The 13,273-nt window shown below is 42.4% G+C and overlaps 1 protein-coding gene across 1 annotated transcript in view; it reads left to right on the forward strand.

The window, feature by feature from the left end:
- LOC142488164 (uncharacterized) overlaps nt 1-9,314 on the forward strand; it is a 46,551-nt gene extending 37,237 nt beyond the window's left edge. The window contains exons 3-4 of the mRNA XM_075588539.1: nt 7,832-7,909; nt 8,275-9,314. Of these exons, the coding sequence (XP_075444654.1) occupies nt 7,832-7,909; nt 8,275-9,314 (1,118 nt within the window). The remainder of the gene's footprint in view (nt 1-7,831; nt 7,910-8,274) is intronic.
- The last annotated feature ends 3,959 nt before the right edge of the window (nt 9,315-13,273 follow it).

Below are 13,273 nucleotides of genomic sequence, written 5' to 3' on the forward strand. Positions count from 1 at the left end.
GTCCCGTGCACGCGCCGGAGCCTCGGAGGATCGGTCCTCCGATCGGGGCTTCCCCCCTCTCCTCTCCGGGTCCGCCAAGTCCCCCGGAGCCTCCCACCGCCATCCCCCACATCGCGGGACACCAGGGCTCCATCGGGGAGCCCTGGGCACGCGCGCCATGTGCGCACGCTCCCGATGAAGCGTGACCACGCATCGGTGATGCGCGGCACGCGAGGGAATTCAATACAAAAGCTGGGACACCTCGCGGCTTGCGGCTCTAGCCGAATTAGAATAAACAGTGTCGCCACTGTAGCAGACAAATGCCCTTGTTTCATTGATCATCAGCAAGTGTGACACCTCTATAAAAGCCGAAGTTTTAGCAGTTTGCTGGTCTGGAGCATTCAGGTGTGTGTTAACACAATGCCAAGGAGGAAAGACATCAGCAATGATCTTAGAGAAGCAATTGTTGCCGCCCATCAATCTGGGAAGGGTTATAAGGCTATTTCCAAACTATTGAAAGTCGATCATTCTACAGTGAGAAAGACTATTCATAAGTGGAAAACATTCAAGACAGTTGCCAATCTTCCCAGGAGTGGACGTCCCAGCAAATTCACCCCAAGGTCAGACCGTGCAATGCTCAGAGAAATTGCAAAAAAAACAAGAGTTACATCGCAGACTCTACAGGCCTCAGTTAGCATGTTAAAGTTCATGACAGTGCAATTAGAGAAAGACTGAACAATTATGGTTTGTTTGGAAGGGTCGCCAGGAGAAAGCCTCTTCTCTCTAAAAAGAACATGGCAGTACGGCTTCCTGTGTGGCCGGGGGCATTCTATTTTCGTAGAGCTTTGTGATTGGTCATCTTCCTTGTGCAGGTGGGTGTGCTTTTTTGATGAGCTATGTGTGACAGCTGTTTTTAATGATTATATGTTTGGCTATTTGTTGGATTTGTTTATGTTGCACTGGGTGGTGGTTTATAAGGATTTATACGGGCATTTGACCATTGCATGACCCTGAGGAAGGTCCCGTTACGGTAATCGAAACATTGGTTGCAATGCCTCTCTTATCTACTATACACACTTCGTTTTGGATTTAACTCTGTGTGCTGTCTCTTATTATCGGACATCCCTCTGGTAATTATTATCTCTACATTATTTTTATGGGATAAGCATCTGTTTTTTTGCTTGAGTTTGTGTGCCTACTGCTTTCTTTGTGTGTGTGTGTATATATATATATATACACACACACACGCATCATATAAAAATATCCCCAAGCCACCCAACGCATATACAAATTCCCCCAAGCCCCCCAATACATATAAAAATTCCCCAAGCCCCAATACATATAAAAATTCCCCCAAGCCCCCCCAATACATATAAAAAGACCCCCACCCCACAATACATATAAATAAGACCCCCATACATAGTAAAAAAAAACACCCCTGATACATATTAAAAAGACCCCCACCTCCCCAATTCATATTTAAAAAATGCCCACCCCAAATACATATTAAAAAGACCCCCACAATACATATAAAAAAAGACTTACCTTGTTGATGATCAGGCCGGGTCCAGTGGATGTGGGTCCCGGCGGCCGGCACTGCAAGTTGGACTCGACCTCTGGCCAGGTCCATCTGCTGGTGATCTCGCAGCCGGACCCCAAATCTCCCCTCAGCAGCAGCCTACATGCCACTATCCCTCTGTCCATGCCAAGCTTCCGACAGGCCTCCCTCTCATGCCGTCGTGCGCCGGAATTAGAGAGCGGTAACGTCAGAGCGCTAACATTAGAGAGGCCAGAGGGATAGAGTCATGCAGGCTGTGGCTAAGAGAGAAGAACGTGGTGTGTGTGGTGCTCAAACCTGGGCAAGTGTCCTATTGAGACATATGACATATTATAACCATTATATGGTGGTCCGGTGATAATGGAGTGCCCCTCAATAAATTGCAGAGAAACTGAGTAGTACTGTAGGGGAAGTGACAAGTGGAGTCAGTTGGGACAACCACAGGGATGTACACAATAATCACCCAAACAGTATATTGAAGAAAGCAATAAGGATGGAAAGCAGGATTTAAATAAGGCACTAAGGCACTTTACCTGCTGGTTCCCAGGGGCACTCTCCAGATCAATGCGTGCAATCCGTCCGTTGGTAGATTCAGAAGTACAGAGGGTGCAGACAGAGCACAGCTCCAGACGTCCTGCAATGTCAAGCAGGAAGAAACACACCAGGCCACTCCGCAGTAATAAAAAATAAAGATTGTATTGAAAGCTAGTAACACATACAGGGAACAAAAATAGGACAAGAGGAACGCACCTACGCGTTTCGTACAGGTGTACTTTATCAAGTACACCTGTACGAAACGCGTAGGTGCGTTCCTCTTGTCCTATTTTTGTTCCCTGTATGTGTTACTAGCTTTCAATACAATCTTTATTTTTTATTACTGCGGAGTGGCCTGGTGTGTTTCTTCCTGCTTGACATTGCAGGACGTCTGGAGCTGTGCTCTGTCTGCACCCTCTGTACTTCTGTGGCTAAGAGAGAGCCTGGGCCCGGCCGCGAAAGGACTAGCAAATGGGCCAAGCCAGAGGTCCGGCCAAACTTGCAGTTCCGGCTGGTCGGCCACCCTAGCCCCCGACTCACCGGGCTCGGGACACCAACCCCGGCAGACCCACCCTTTTGGTGGCCCTGACTATAAATAGGTTGTATTATTTCCTACAAACCTACCAAAAAGTCAGTGTTGGCCTTTATTAGCTTTTCCTACAACTACAGTATCATTTGACTATTTAAACTTCAGGGAGGTCATCTACTAAAGTTTCATGTCTGTAAACAAGTGGGAAAAAATAACACAGTTTTTCTCATGGAGAAGGAATCCTATACAAACTATCAAACTTGGTTAAATGTGAATCAGTTTTTCTAGTGTAGCCCATATCCCCCCCCCCCACACAATCGCAGATAGGGTATATATGAGGGGATCTATGTGCATTACCCAGCGTGGTGCTTTACCTGTTAGGCTCACAGGAGGCCTAAGCCTCCACCATGGAGAGCCTGGGGCACGTATGACACAATATGAACAACCTCGTACTTGGTGCAGCGCCTCCACATGCGATGGCTCCCACCAGAGGGGGAGTGGTTCCTCGCAGGACACTATATATATCACTCCACACACAGTATGTAAAACAACCAATGACTTTACTTGGGAGCATAGGAAACGTACTTTTGCATATAATAACAGGTGTCCCTCCCTAGAGGAGACACTAACTACTGCGTCTCGCAGGACGTTACCTCCACCTCCACCGGATGATCTCACCCAGTGTCCAGTAACCCCACACAGTATTACCCCACCCTCAAGTGAGAGAGATATGTGTGACTGCGCAGCCACTATGTCCCTTGTGAATGTGATAGGACTCGTTGGTGCACTTGTAGATTACCTGCCGGGCACTCCGGTGCCCGGGCCTGCCAAGGAACTTCACAAAGGATCCTGATGTCGACTTTACACAGGAACAACCGTCTGGGGTGATCCCACCCGGATGGCTGATGCAGCAACAGCGAAGGTCTGAGCCCAAACCTCTGGACGGAAGCGCAGCGTCTGCTGGGCCCCTAACTGACTCTAGATAGAAAGTGGCAGGGTCCCTAACCTGGGGGCTGTCCCTGACACAACTCACACTACTGGGTGACTCAGGGCTAGCTGGGGCCTTGGGGGCTACTGGCCTAATGCAGGGAGTCACTGACTCCTGCACCCTACCTCCTTCCCCTAGCTTCTCCTGGCGCCAACTAACATGCTCCTCCAAACCCCGCGAAATGTATCTCTTTTTGGTCTGCAGGGCAATCCTTCAGCCTTATTGGCTCCCTGGCATCACATGGGGTGCTGCTGAGGCTCATGGGACTTGTAGTCCCTTCAAAGAGCCTTCCCTGGTAGGCTAGCGTTCGCGCCTTATCACTGCGCATGCGCGAACTTCCCTGCCGGTCCCCGCGCCGAAATCCCCACTGCGCATGCGCGCGCAATTCACTATGGCGGCGCCCTGCACCGGGACCCGCCGGAGCCCTAGCGACGTGCCCGCGGCCCTGACAACCAGCCGCTCGCGTCCCCAGCAACCTCCGCTCTGGTTTCCGTCTGCCCCTCACCCTGGCAATCGCCGACGGGTTCGCCATTGGGCTCGGCGGCATCCGTGATCGTTCACCAGGTGAGGGAGGGTGACGGGCAGAGGGGGACCTGGCTACACTAGAATCCATTGACACACAACAAAAGTGTTCCTTTTTTCTAAGCTTTGCTCTTGTTGAATATAATTTCACCAAGCTTTCCAACTTGATTTACCACATCGAAGTTAGGAGCCTTCTATTAAAAAAAGGCATAGAATAGCTCAAATATATTGTAACCAATCTATTAATCTATTTTACTTTGAAATGTGTAGCTTTTAATTTTCTTTCCTGATGCAGTTTCAGATGTGTTAAAGAATGGCTTCTAAATAAATAATACATTTACTCTTAAGGATCTTATTATTGCATTACATTACTTCAGGTATTCTATTAAATGAAATGGCCTTGATGTTAGATTTATAACACAGAAGATTAGTTCAATATGTTTTTAACATAATGGGTGAGTTTAAGAGTTTGATAAAATGTTTGCAATACTAATACATTTTGACTAAGCATTTTGCCTAGGGGAACGACGGAGACTGAGGGCCTCATGCAGTAAGCGTCGATTATGTGAAATCGGCAATCTTACCGATTAGTCATGTTATTGGCGTTTTTTCCTCTCCGTATGCAGTAAGTGCCGAATACATTCAAAATCAACCCGAAAACAAATCCGCCCACTCTCACGATGATTAGCCGATCACACACAGGTGTATCGGCGTGCGTGGCGGGGTGCTGATAGGTTGCCCAATCACAAATCTTGCTGAATCAGGCGAAACAAGCATGTTTTGGATTGCGCGCCATATTTAAAGGCAACGTGTACTGCTATTCATTCTCTGTGTTGTTGGGAGTGAGAGAGAGAGAGACGCACAGAGCTGGCTGTTTGAACATTTGCATATTGACTGAGAGACTTGTTGTGTATTGGGTGAGCTTTGTCCATTGTTGTTTTGTTTACATCTTTGTCTTGTTTTATATGTGGAAGTGTTTCGTGTGATTGCCTGTACATTTCTTGTCTGTTTTTTGTGTGTGCTGGAAGTATGCCCGCAAAGCGTGGGAAGAGTGATGCTGGTGGGAGTGGGAGTGCTACTCGTGCGAGTACGCGTCGGAGTGAACGTACTGTTCAGGGGAGTGATGTTGCTGAGAGTGAGAGTGGTGTTGCAGGGAGTGGGAGTGCTGGTGCTGCGAGTGGTGTTGCTGGGAGTGGGAGTGCTGTTGCTGGGAGTGGGAGTGCTGTTGCTGGGAGTGGGAGTGCTGTTGCTGGGAGTGGGAGTGCTGTTGCTGGGAGTGGGAGTGCTGTTGCTGGGAGTGGGAGTGCTGGTGCTGGGAGTGGGAGTGCTGTTGCTGGGAGTGGGAGTGCTGTTGCTAGGAGTGTGAGTGCTGGTGCTAGGAGTGTGAGTGCTGGTGCTAGGAGTGGGAGTGCTGGTGCTGGGAGTGCTGCTGGTGGCGCAGTTGCTGATGGGGTGGATGGTGGTGGCGTGCTTGCTGGTGGGCAGCTTTTGGAGGCTCTTCCATTGGAAGAAGGAGAGTCCAGTCAGCACCAGCCAAGCTCTGACCCTAAACCTGCTCGGAAGAAACGTGTGGAGAAGCCACGTAATCCTCGCTTCAATGACCAGGAAAATACAGCTCTTGTCACTGGCATTCTGGAGCACTATGACAGTATCTATGGACATTTACTAGGTAAGTGTACATTTACATTTATTATTCAAATACATGTGATCCTAGGTCATCTGAGTTTTGTTCATATGCAAATATGGCTTCACAATATCTTTCTATGTTAATTAGTCTGGAAACACAGCTTTTTATCATGCCTTACAAGGACAACTAAACACAGGCGGTCAATTTGCCATAACTGCATACAATATGAATGCAACCTTGCTTACATGTATAGGTTTAGTAGTGAATGCTCATGTGCTTCACATATTACAGCTAAAACAGCATGTTTGCTATCTCTTGGAACAGCTAGCAGTGTAGGAAACTGGTGCTTATATTATTATTAATTTACCTTATATATTTTATATGTTTTTCAAGGGCGGACAAGTTCAGCAAGCAGAAAAGAAATGTGGGACACAATAGTCATTGGTGTCAATGCGTGTGGGAATCATGTGAGGGACAAGCGGAATTGTCACAAGAGATTTGATGATATTAGGTCCAAATTGAAAAAGAAAATACAACACCAACGCGTGCATGCTACTGGCACTGGAGGTGGGCCCACACCACAACGTCTCATATTAAGTCCATTGGAGGAGCTGCTTCGGGCAAAATTACTTCCCGTCGTCGTGGAAGGCTTACCTGGTGACCGTGATATAGGAATTTACCCCTCACAATTTCCACCAGGTGAGAAATATTACTGTACTAGGCGTGTCGTTGCTTACAGTTATTTTGCATAGTTACACTGCTTTTTATACTGTCTTCACAATATAAGCATACCTGCATCTATATATGTATATGTCTGATTCTGTATATATATATATCTCAAAATAGACATATATGTTGTAGTCCTACTAAAAGCAGTAACTAATATAGCACGTGCCATTGCGTGCTCATTTACATGTGAATTCCCAAAATGCATTGCTGCAGTGGAAGCAATTGATGGTGGGCGAAGATGGGGAACAACAGGGTAGTACACATGTGTAACACATGTTAATGAGAAATTATTACTAGCTACAGGTACAGAACAGAAATATGTAGAATATTATTGTGTATTTTATTTATTTTACTCCGACAAACATCACATTACTGCCTATTTTAAGCATGCATCAAATATATTGCATGCAACGGCCTACAAACATCACTTGCACTAACACATCTATAGTTGTTTATGAAAAGGTCCATTTTTGCTTTAAGTCATATACAGACAGCATAATGAGGCACACGTATCATATTTTATGTCATTGTTTTCATAACTTAAAAACTGCACACGACTATTTAGCTCATCTACCATTGTGTTAAAGCAGCTGCAATTAATATCTCATCACAGCATACACTTCAACAGAGGGGGTGGGGTTCAGCACACACACTAATTACAGCCTCATTTTAGGGGCAACTTAGTTCACACCATTTTCACCTGTTTCAAGTAATTGAAAGGTGTGGCTCATTAGGCTTTTTGGGGAAGGGAATACCGTTCTTACAACCTGACTAGCACAACTGAAGTTAATCACACTCATTTGAAAGCTTCACTTTAGCTACTAAATGCCCCAACAACTCATTACTTATCAAACCGTACGTCACACATTAGTTCACTCATATCTATAGTTGAACTACTATCAACGACACATTATCACACACTGCATGTGTTGTCTTGTTTAGTCACAGCCACATTCATGTGTGCCACATCTTATATTAATGTACCACACATATCCTCTACCAAAAACAACACTTTTTGCAATATGACCACCTTCATGATAACCATTGTGAATGGTCATCTCATGATAGTTATGTACATTATGATACTGATATCACTACACAACATATGATTTTTATGTACAAATTTAATGTATTTTTCCTCACGCATTACTGCAGAACCATAGTATGTTGTATGTTAGGGAACTCAAAACTTCTAAGTACACAGGCATGTACATTGTTATTACAACTATTTATGTTCACTTTCACACACACATTTTGGGTTAAGGAAATGATGCTGTTAGGTACTCATAAATACAGAACATACAATAACTGTTTGTTCAATATTTACACATGTAAATGTAAAACTTATGTTATTGTTATATATAGTTGCCCCTGAAGGACATGTGTCACCTGAGACTGAACAAGTGTCTTCACCTGGGTCAGCCAGCTCAACACACCTAGAAGGTGAGTGTATCAGTTGGTGGCCATATAATATGTGCTCTTCTATATGTTATGTTGTCATGTTCATTATTTGTTTTGCACATCTTCTTTAAATAGGATTACTTAGTGTCAGTGAAAATGAAGTGTAAGGCAACTTGTATTGTGTTAGTGATGTTAACTATCATGTAGGAGTTGTGAGTTTACAGCAAGTTTTCATTCACTCATATTTCATACTGAGTCCAAACATTATTCTTAAGTCAAGGTAGTTTTTAATGTGAGGTTATAAAACGTATGGAAACATGTTAGTTGTTACTTATGACACAGTACAATTACATAGTAACACAGCAGAGATTAACATGACATTTAATAATTTGTACATTTATTTGTAGAACATGATGAAGAGGATTATGATGATGATGATGATGACGCCACCGCCATAGACACACAAATAGAAGCAAGTGACCATGAAGACGTTCCAATTGAAACTGTTTTACCGGCAAATCGTCCAGCAAATACGACATATGATGCAATTGTAGCTTCTGAGGGAAAAATTGTGGAAGCAGAAAATCGTCGCCATTCTGACTTCATGACAGTGCTGGAAAGGATGATTGCACTGCAGGAAGAAACAGTTTCACAATTGGCACATCTCCACAGAGTCTTCATTGAAGTGCCGAAACAGTTGCAAAAAATCAACACCTCATTCGAAGCATTAGTTGTTCAGCAAACACAAGCTAATTACTGGAGAATGACTAATGTACCACAATTCAACACCTCCCAGCCAGGATCTGTTCATGCAGGTCAGTTTTCACCACATTCATCTGATATACATTCACCAGGCCCAAATGTTACCGGTCAAGTAGCAGACATTGCTGTGCAGGTTCCTGATGACATCCTACCGCTGCCATCTGTACAAATTCAGCAGCAGACACCTACAAAGGAGCCCACAAAAACAAAACACAAGCAGTTACTACTGACCAGTTTTTGGTCAAAAACAACAAAAGACACACATGAAACAGACCAACCATCACTTGTGCAGTGTCTACCAACTTGCTCACATGTGTCAGTGGGCACAAGCCCTGTCCGTGAACAGTCACTACCCAAAAGCCCTGTAGGTGAGTCACTGGCCAAAAGCCCTGTAGGTGAATCGCTGCCCAAAAGCCCTGTAGGTGAATCACTGCCCAAAAGCCCTGTAGGTGAATCACTGCCCAAAAGCCCTGTAGGTGAGTCACTGGCCACAAGCCCCGTAGGTGAACAGTCACTGCCCAAAAGCCCTGTAGGTGAGTCACTGGCCACAAGCCCTGCCCGTGAAGTGCCAGAGGCCAGTCAAAGTGGCTCTGTTGTGCCTAAAGTTGGTGGCAAAAGAAAAAGGAAAATTCAAGAGACAACAAGCAGGCCTGTTACTCGCTCGCAAAAGGAACAAAAAAAATAAATGTTATAATTCAGAAAATATGTCTTTGGCCTTGTTTTGTTGACTTCAGATTATCTAATTACTATTGTATGTATGCTGAAGACTGTGTTGTTTCCAAACTTTCAAGTATGTTCTTGTACACGTGAAGTTTTGGAAATGTTAACACTCCTAATTAATGAATAGTGTTATAAATATTTATGTTTTAATCGTCTGTTCAGTAATGGTCCACCAGGAGCCAGTTGCTAAGTTTAGAGAAGCTGCCATTGACTTAGCAGCAAAACATTGCATTTGGGTGTGTTAATTGATGTAATCATTGCATGTGCATATTATTTTCATGCAATTATAAAAGCACCTATTTAACTGCAAACATCTTTCTTGTACGTGTACAGCAGGATTTTGTGTTAAATATTACTTACCTTTGCTGCCCATTGTAATGTTGTCCTTTAATCATTTATGTGTTCTTGTTTCAAGAACATCTCTGAATTGATACTAATATATATGTAGTATGTATTGATATATGCACACACACACACACAGACACACACTGTGTGTGTGTCTGTGTGTGTGTGTATATATAGTGCTATCTAAACTGGTATAGATGTATTTACAAAAAACATACACTTCATGCTTCCTTGTGAAAACACAGTATTTTAATAATACAGGCCTAATGTTTGACAACTATACTAAGTGTGAGCCTCTAACATTATTGGGCGCAAACAAATGTTTATTACTTAATTCACTCATGTTTATCACCATTTAAATAGGTTTCATACAAGGCCTACTTACTGCCATCAATATGTTGAGTGTACTCCAGCAATTTAAAAAAAAAAAAAAAAAAAAATTACTTTTTATATATATATATATATAATATATATATAAAAAAAAAAAAAAAATTTTTTTATATATAATATATATATATATATATATATACATATACACATACACATACACATACACATACACACAATATACATATAGTACAATATACACTTTATATATATATATATTTATGAGATAGATATATTTATATATATATAGATACACACGTATTTAAACTCATGCAGACAGGGACTTAACCAGACTTTCAAATACACACAGAAATGTATGTGGGAAAAAAACATTTCATTTTGCAGGTGTGTGTATTTACTGATATGGCTGTCTAAGCACTATTTTCACACAGTGCTCTTTGTTATTTTGCAAGAAAACTCAATGTTACTGAATGAAAAGTGTACTAATGTTTTCAAAAACGAGATAAAAAAAGGATACATGTTTGTCCCACATGCGGCTATCACTAACCACAAATGTTCAAGCAATTATAACTAGAAATCCAATTGGCGTTTGAAATAAGGAGTTACAGTTTATACTTTTGTTGACCTTGAAAAGGAAACACAGCAATTTGTTAGCCATTGAGCAGTTTCATTTTGATGAGCAAAGAACAGATACCTGCACACACCTTTTGTGCTACTCTGCAATGGCTGATGAATTGGTGACAATTATGAATCCGAATTTAGGTTATAAATACATGATATCAGAAGCTATTTTATCAACTTGCGGACATCAAGCAAGCACACGCCAAATCTATGATTTGATTCGAGCAAAATATCCTTATTACCAAAACCGTCGGCATGCGCGCAATTTTAATTCATCAATAAGATTCACTTTATCAACAAATGACTTTTTTGAACGTGTGCAGGATAAGCTAGAACACAACTATGGTTTCTGGAAGATTGCCAAAGAAAAACATTTCACCGTGAAAGAAGGCACATATATTGTGGTTAAAGACATATTTATTCCTAATGCCAATAGCAATGGATCCGCTACTACTGTTCCTTGTGAATCGATAGCTGCTGCAATATCTGCACCCTCCATTCCTGAAACCCACATTGTACATGAACATAACTACTATGATTCTGTACCAAGCCTTTCAGCTGAAAATGCATTGGAATAGGTACCCGAAGAAATGAACATACCTCCCGACCAATTGTTTGAAGAAAGCAGTGGCGATTCCTATGAGCGCTTCATGGAGGAGATGTGTTTCATACTGGATTCAGCGTTTGGGTCAAGCGTGGATGAAAATGCCTTGCATTTCTGGAGTGACCAGTTGCAGGCAGACGAAGAGTTAATTCTAGAAGAATGGTAAATATAACAATCGTTATGCGTTGACTCTGCGTTTACATTTTTTTTTTTTTTCTAACCACCATTTTCCCTTTCAATGCGTGGATACAGCGTAACATAGCAGACTGCATAACATGTAGCGATCACAAACAAATTGTTTCCGAATACAATATAGTAGAACCTGAAAGAGTAGTACACATTGCTGACGGAATAAATATACGTACTTTCCTATCACTTTAAACATATTAGCAACATTTTACCATAACTCTAACACATACCTGTTTTGTTATCATGCTACATCTACAACATTTAAAAGCGGGTCCACCACGTATGACGTGGGACCCTTGTCATGGGCCAAGGCGTCCTTAAAAAGGATTACGGATGTAAGTCCCGCCCCCAAGCGACATGCGCGCCTCAAAGCCTATTGGCTGTCATGTTTTGTTATAGTAACGGTAACTGCAGTGTGTCATACAGTGGGGGCGTACACTGGGCGTTAGCCGAATGTTAATTGAGTGGGAGGAGTGTTAGCGTGCGTTTCACGCTGGTTTAACATGACGTCACACGTATTGCATTTGCGCATTGTGTTATCGGCCGTCCTTTCTGTCCAAACACGTCTGTTTAAAAAGAATACAGATGTACTCGTTTAGAACGAATGTAGTTTCGTATTCATTGTATTTGAAATAAAGATTGTATGTTTAATCATATTTTCAAGCTGTATTGAACGCACAACGTACGCTTTGTTTTGCGCATGCGCAAACAGTTAGTGCAGCCAAGCCTGAAGTGCGTGCGCACACTAAGATGTGCGCGCACATTTTTCAGTATACAGGCAACGTTCACATCATATACATAGTTATGCCTGCTACAAATTTAAAGAAACATTACATACTGATGTACACTTGTACTTCTAACATATAAGTGAGTGAAGTGTGTATGTACACAATCATATAGAGCTGTGTAACGCGTTGTCACGGATACATATATAGTAAGGTGCCATCTTTCACCATCATGTGTTTGCTGTATTTCAGAGATGTCGGGGAAGATACAATCGGATCAATGTATGATTTCAGAAGAGTCTACCTTTATATGAGATGATTGTGAGGAGGAGCCACCGACTACTATACTACATATGGAACTAATTTTATATTGCTTGCAGCGCTTATTAACAAACAATTAAAAATGTTATACACTTATGCCTATATTGCATAAGCACTTAATTAACATAATGATGTTGCAAAATAGTGCCTCATGAATTTTTATTGAGTGTTCTTTAATGACTACTATCATTTTATGGCATGGTGTGTTTTATATATAACAACCATTCCCACTCTGCTAACACATTTGTGTATTCTATTGTGTAATGGAACGTATGACTGTCGAAACTATGTAACAATAATAATAAGAATAATAAGAATAATTATAATATGAGCATGTTCATGTATAGCGCTGCTAGTTGTACACAGCGCTTTACAGACACATTTTTCAGGCTCAGGTCCCTGGCCTGTGGAACTTACAATTTATTTTTGGCCGCCTGAGGCACAGGGAGATAAAGTGACTTGGCCAAGATCACAAGGAGCCGACACCGGGTATTGAACCAGACTCCCCTGCTTCAAACTCTCAGTGCCAGTGTGTGTCTTTACTCACTGAGCCACTCCTTCTCCCAATGTAAAGGACACTTACAACCAACTAGCCCTTTATTGTTAAAAATCTCTTGTTACATGGGTATGTTGATAAAATGGTTTGGGACTGCAGCAATTAATGTTATTGGCCAGATGTTGTGGTCCCCTACAATGCATGATGTTCTGAATATGACATCAACATCATGTAATGAAGTACGTTTCTGTGTATATTTCATTAACCTAACTAAC

This window comes from Ascaphus truei, chromosome 2, assembly GCF_040206685.1.
Source record: "Ascaphus truei isolate aAscTru1 chromosome 2, aAscTru1.hap1, whole genome shotgun sequence".
NCBI classification, from domain to species: domain Eukaryota; kingdom Metazoa; phylum Chordata; class Amphibia; order Anura; family Ascaphidae; genus Ascaphus; species Ascaphus truei.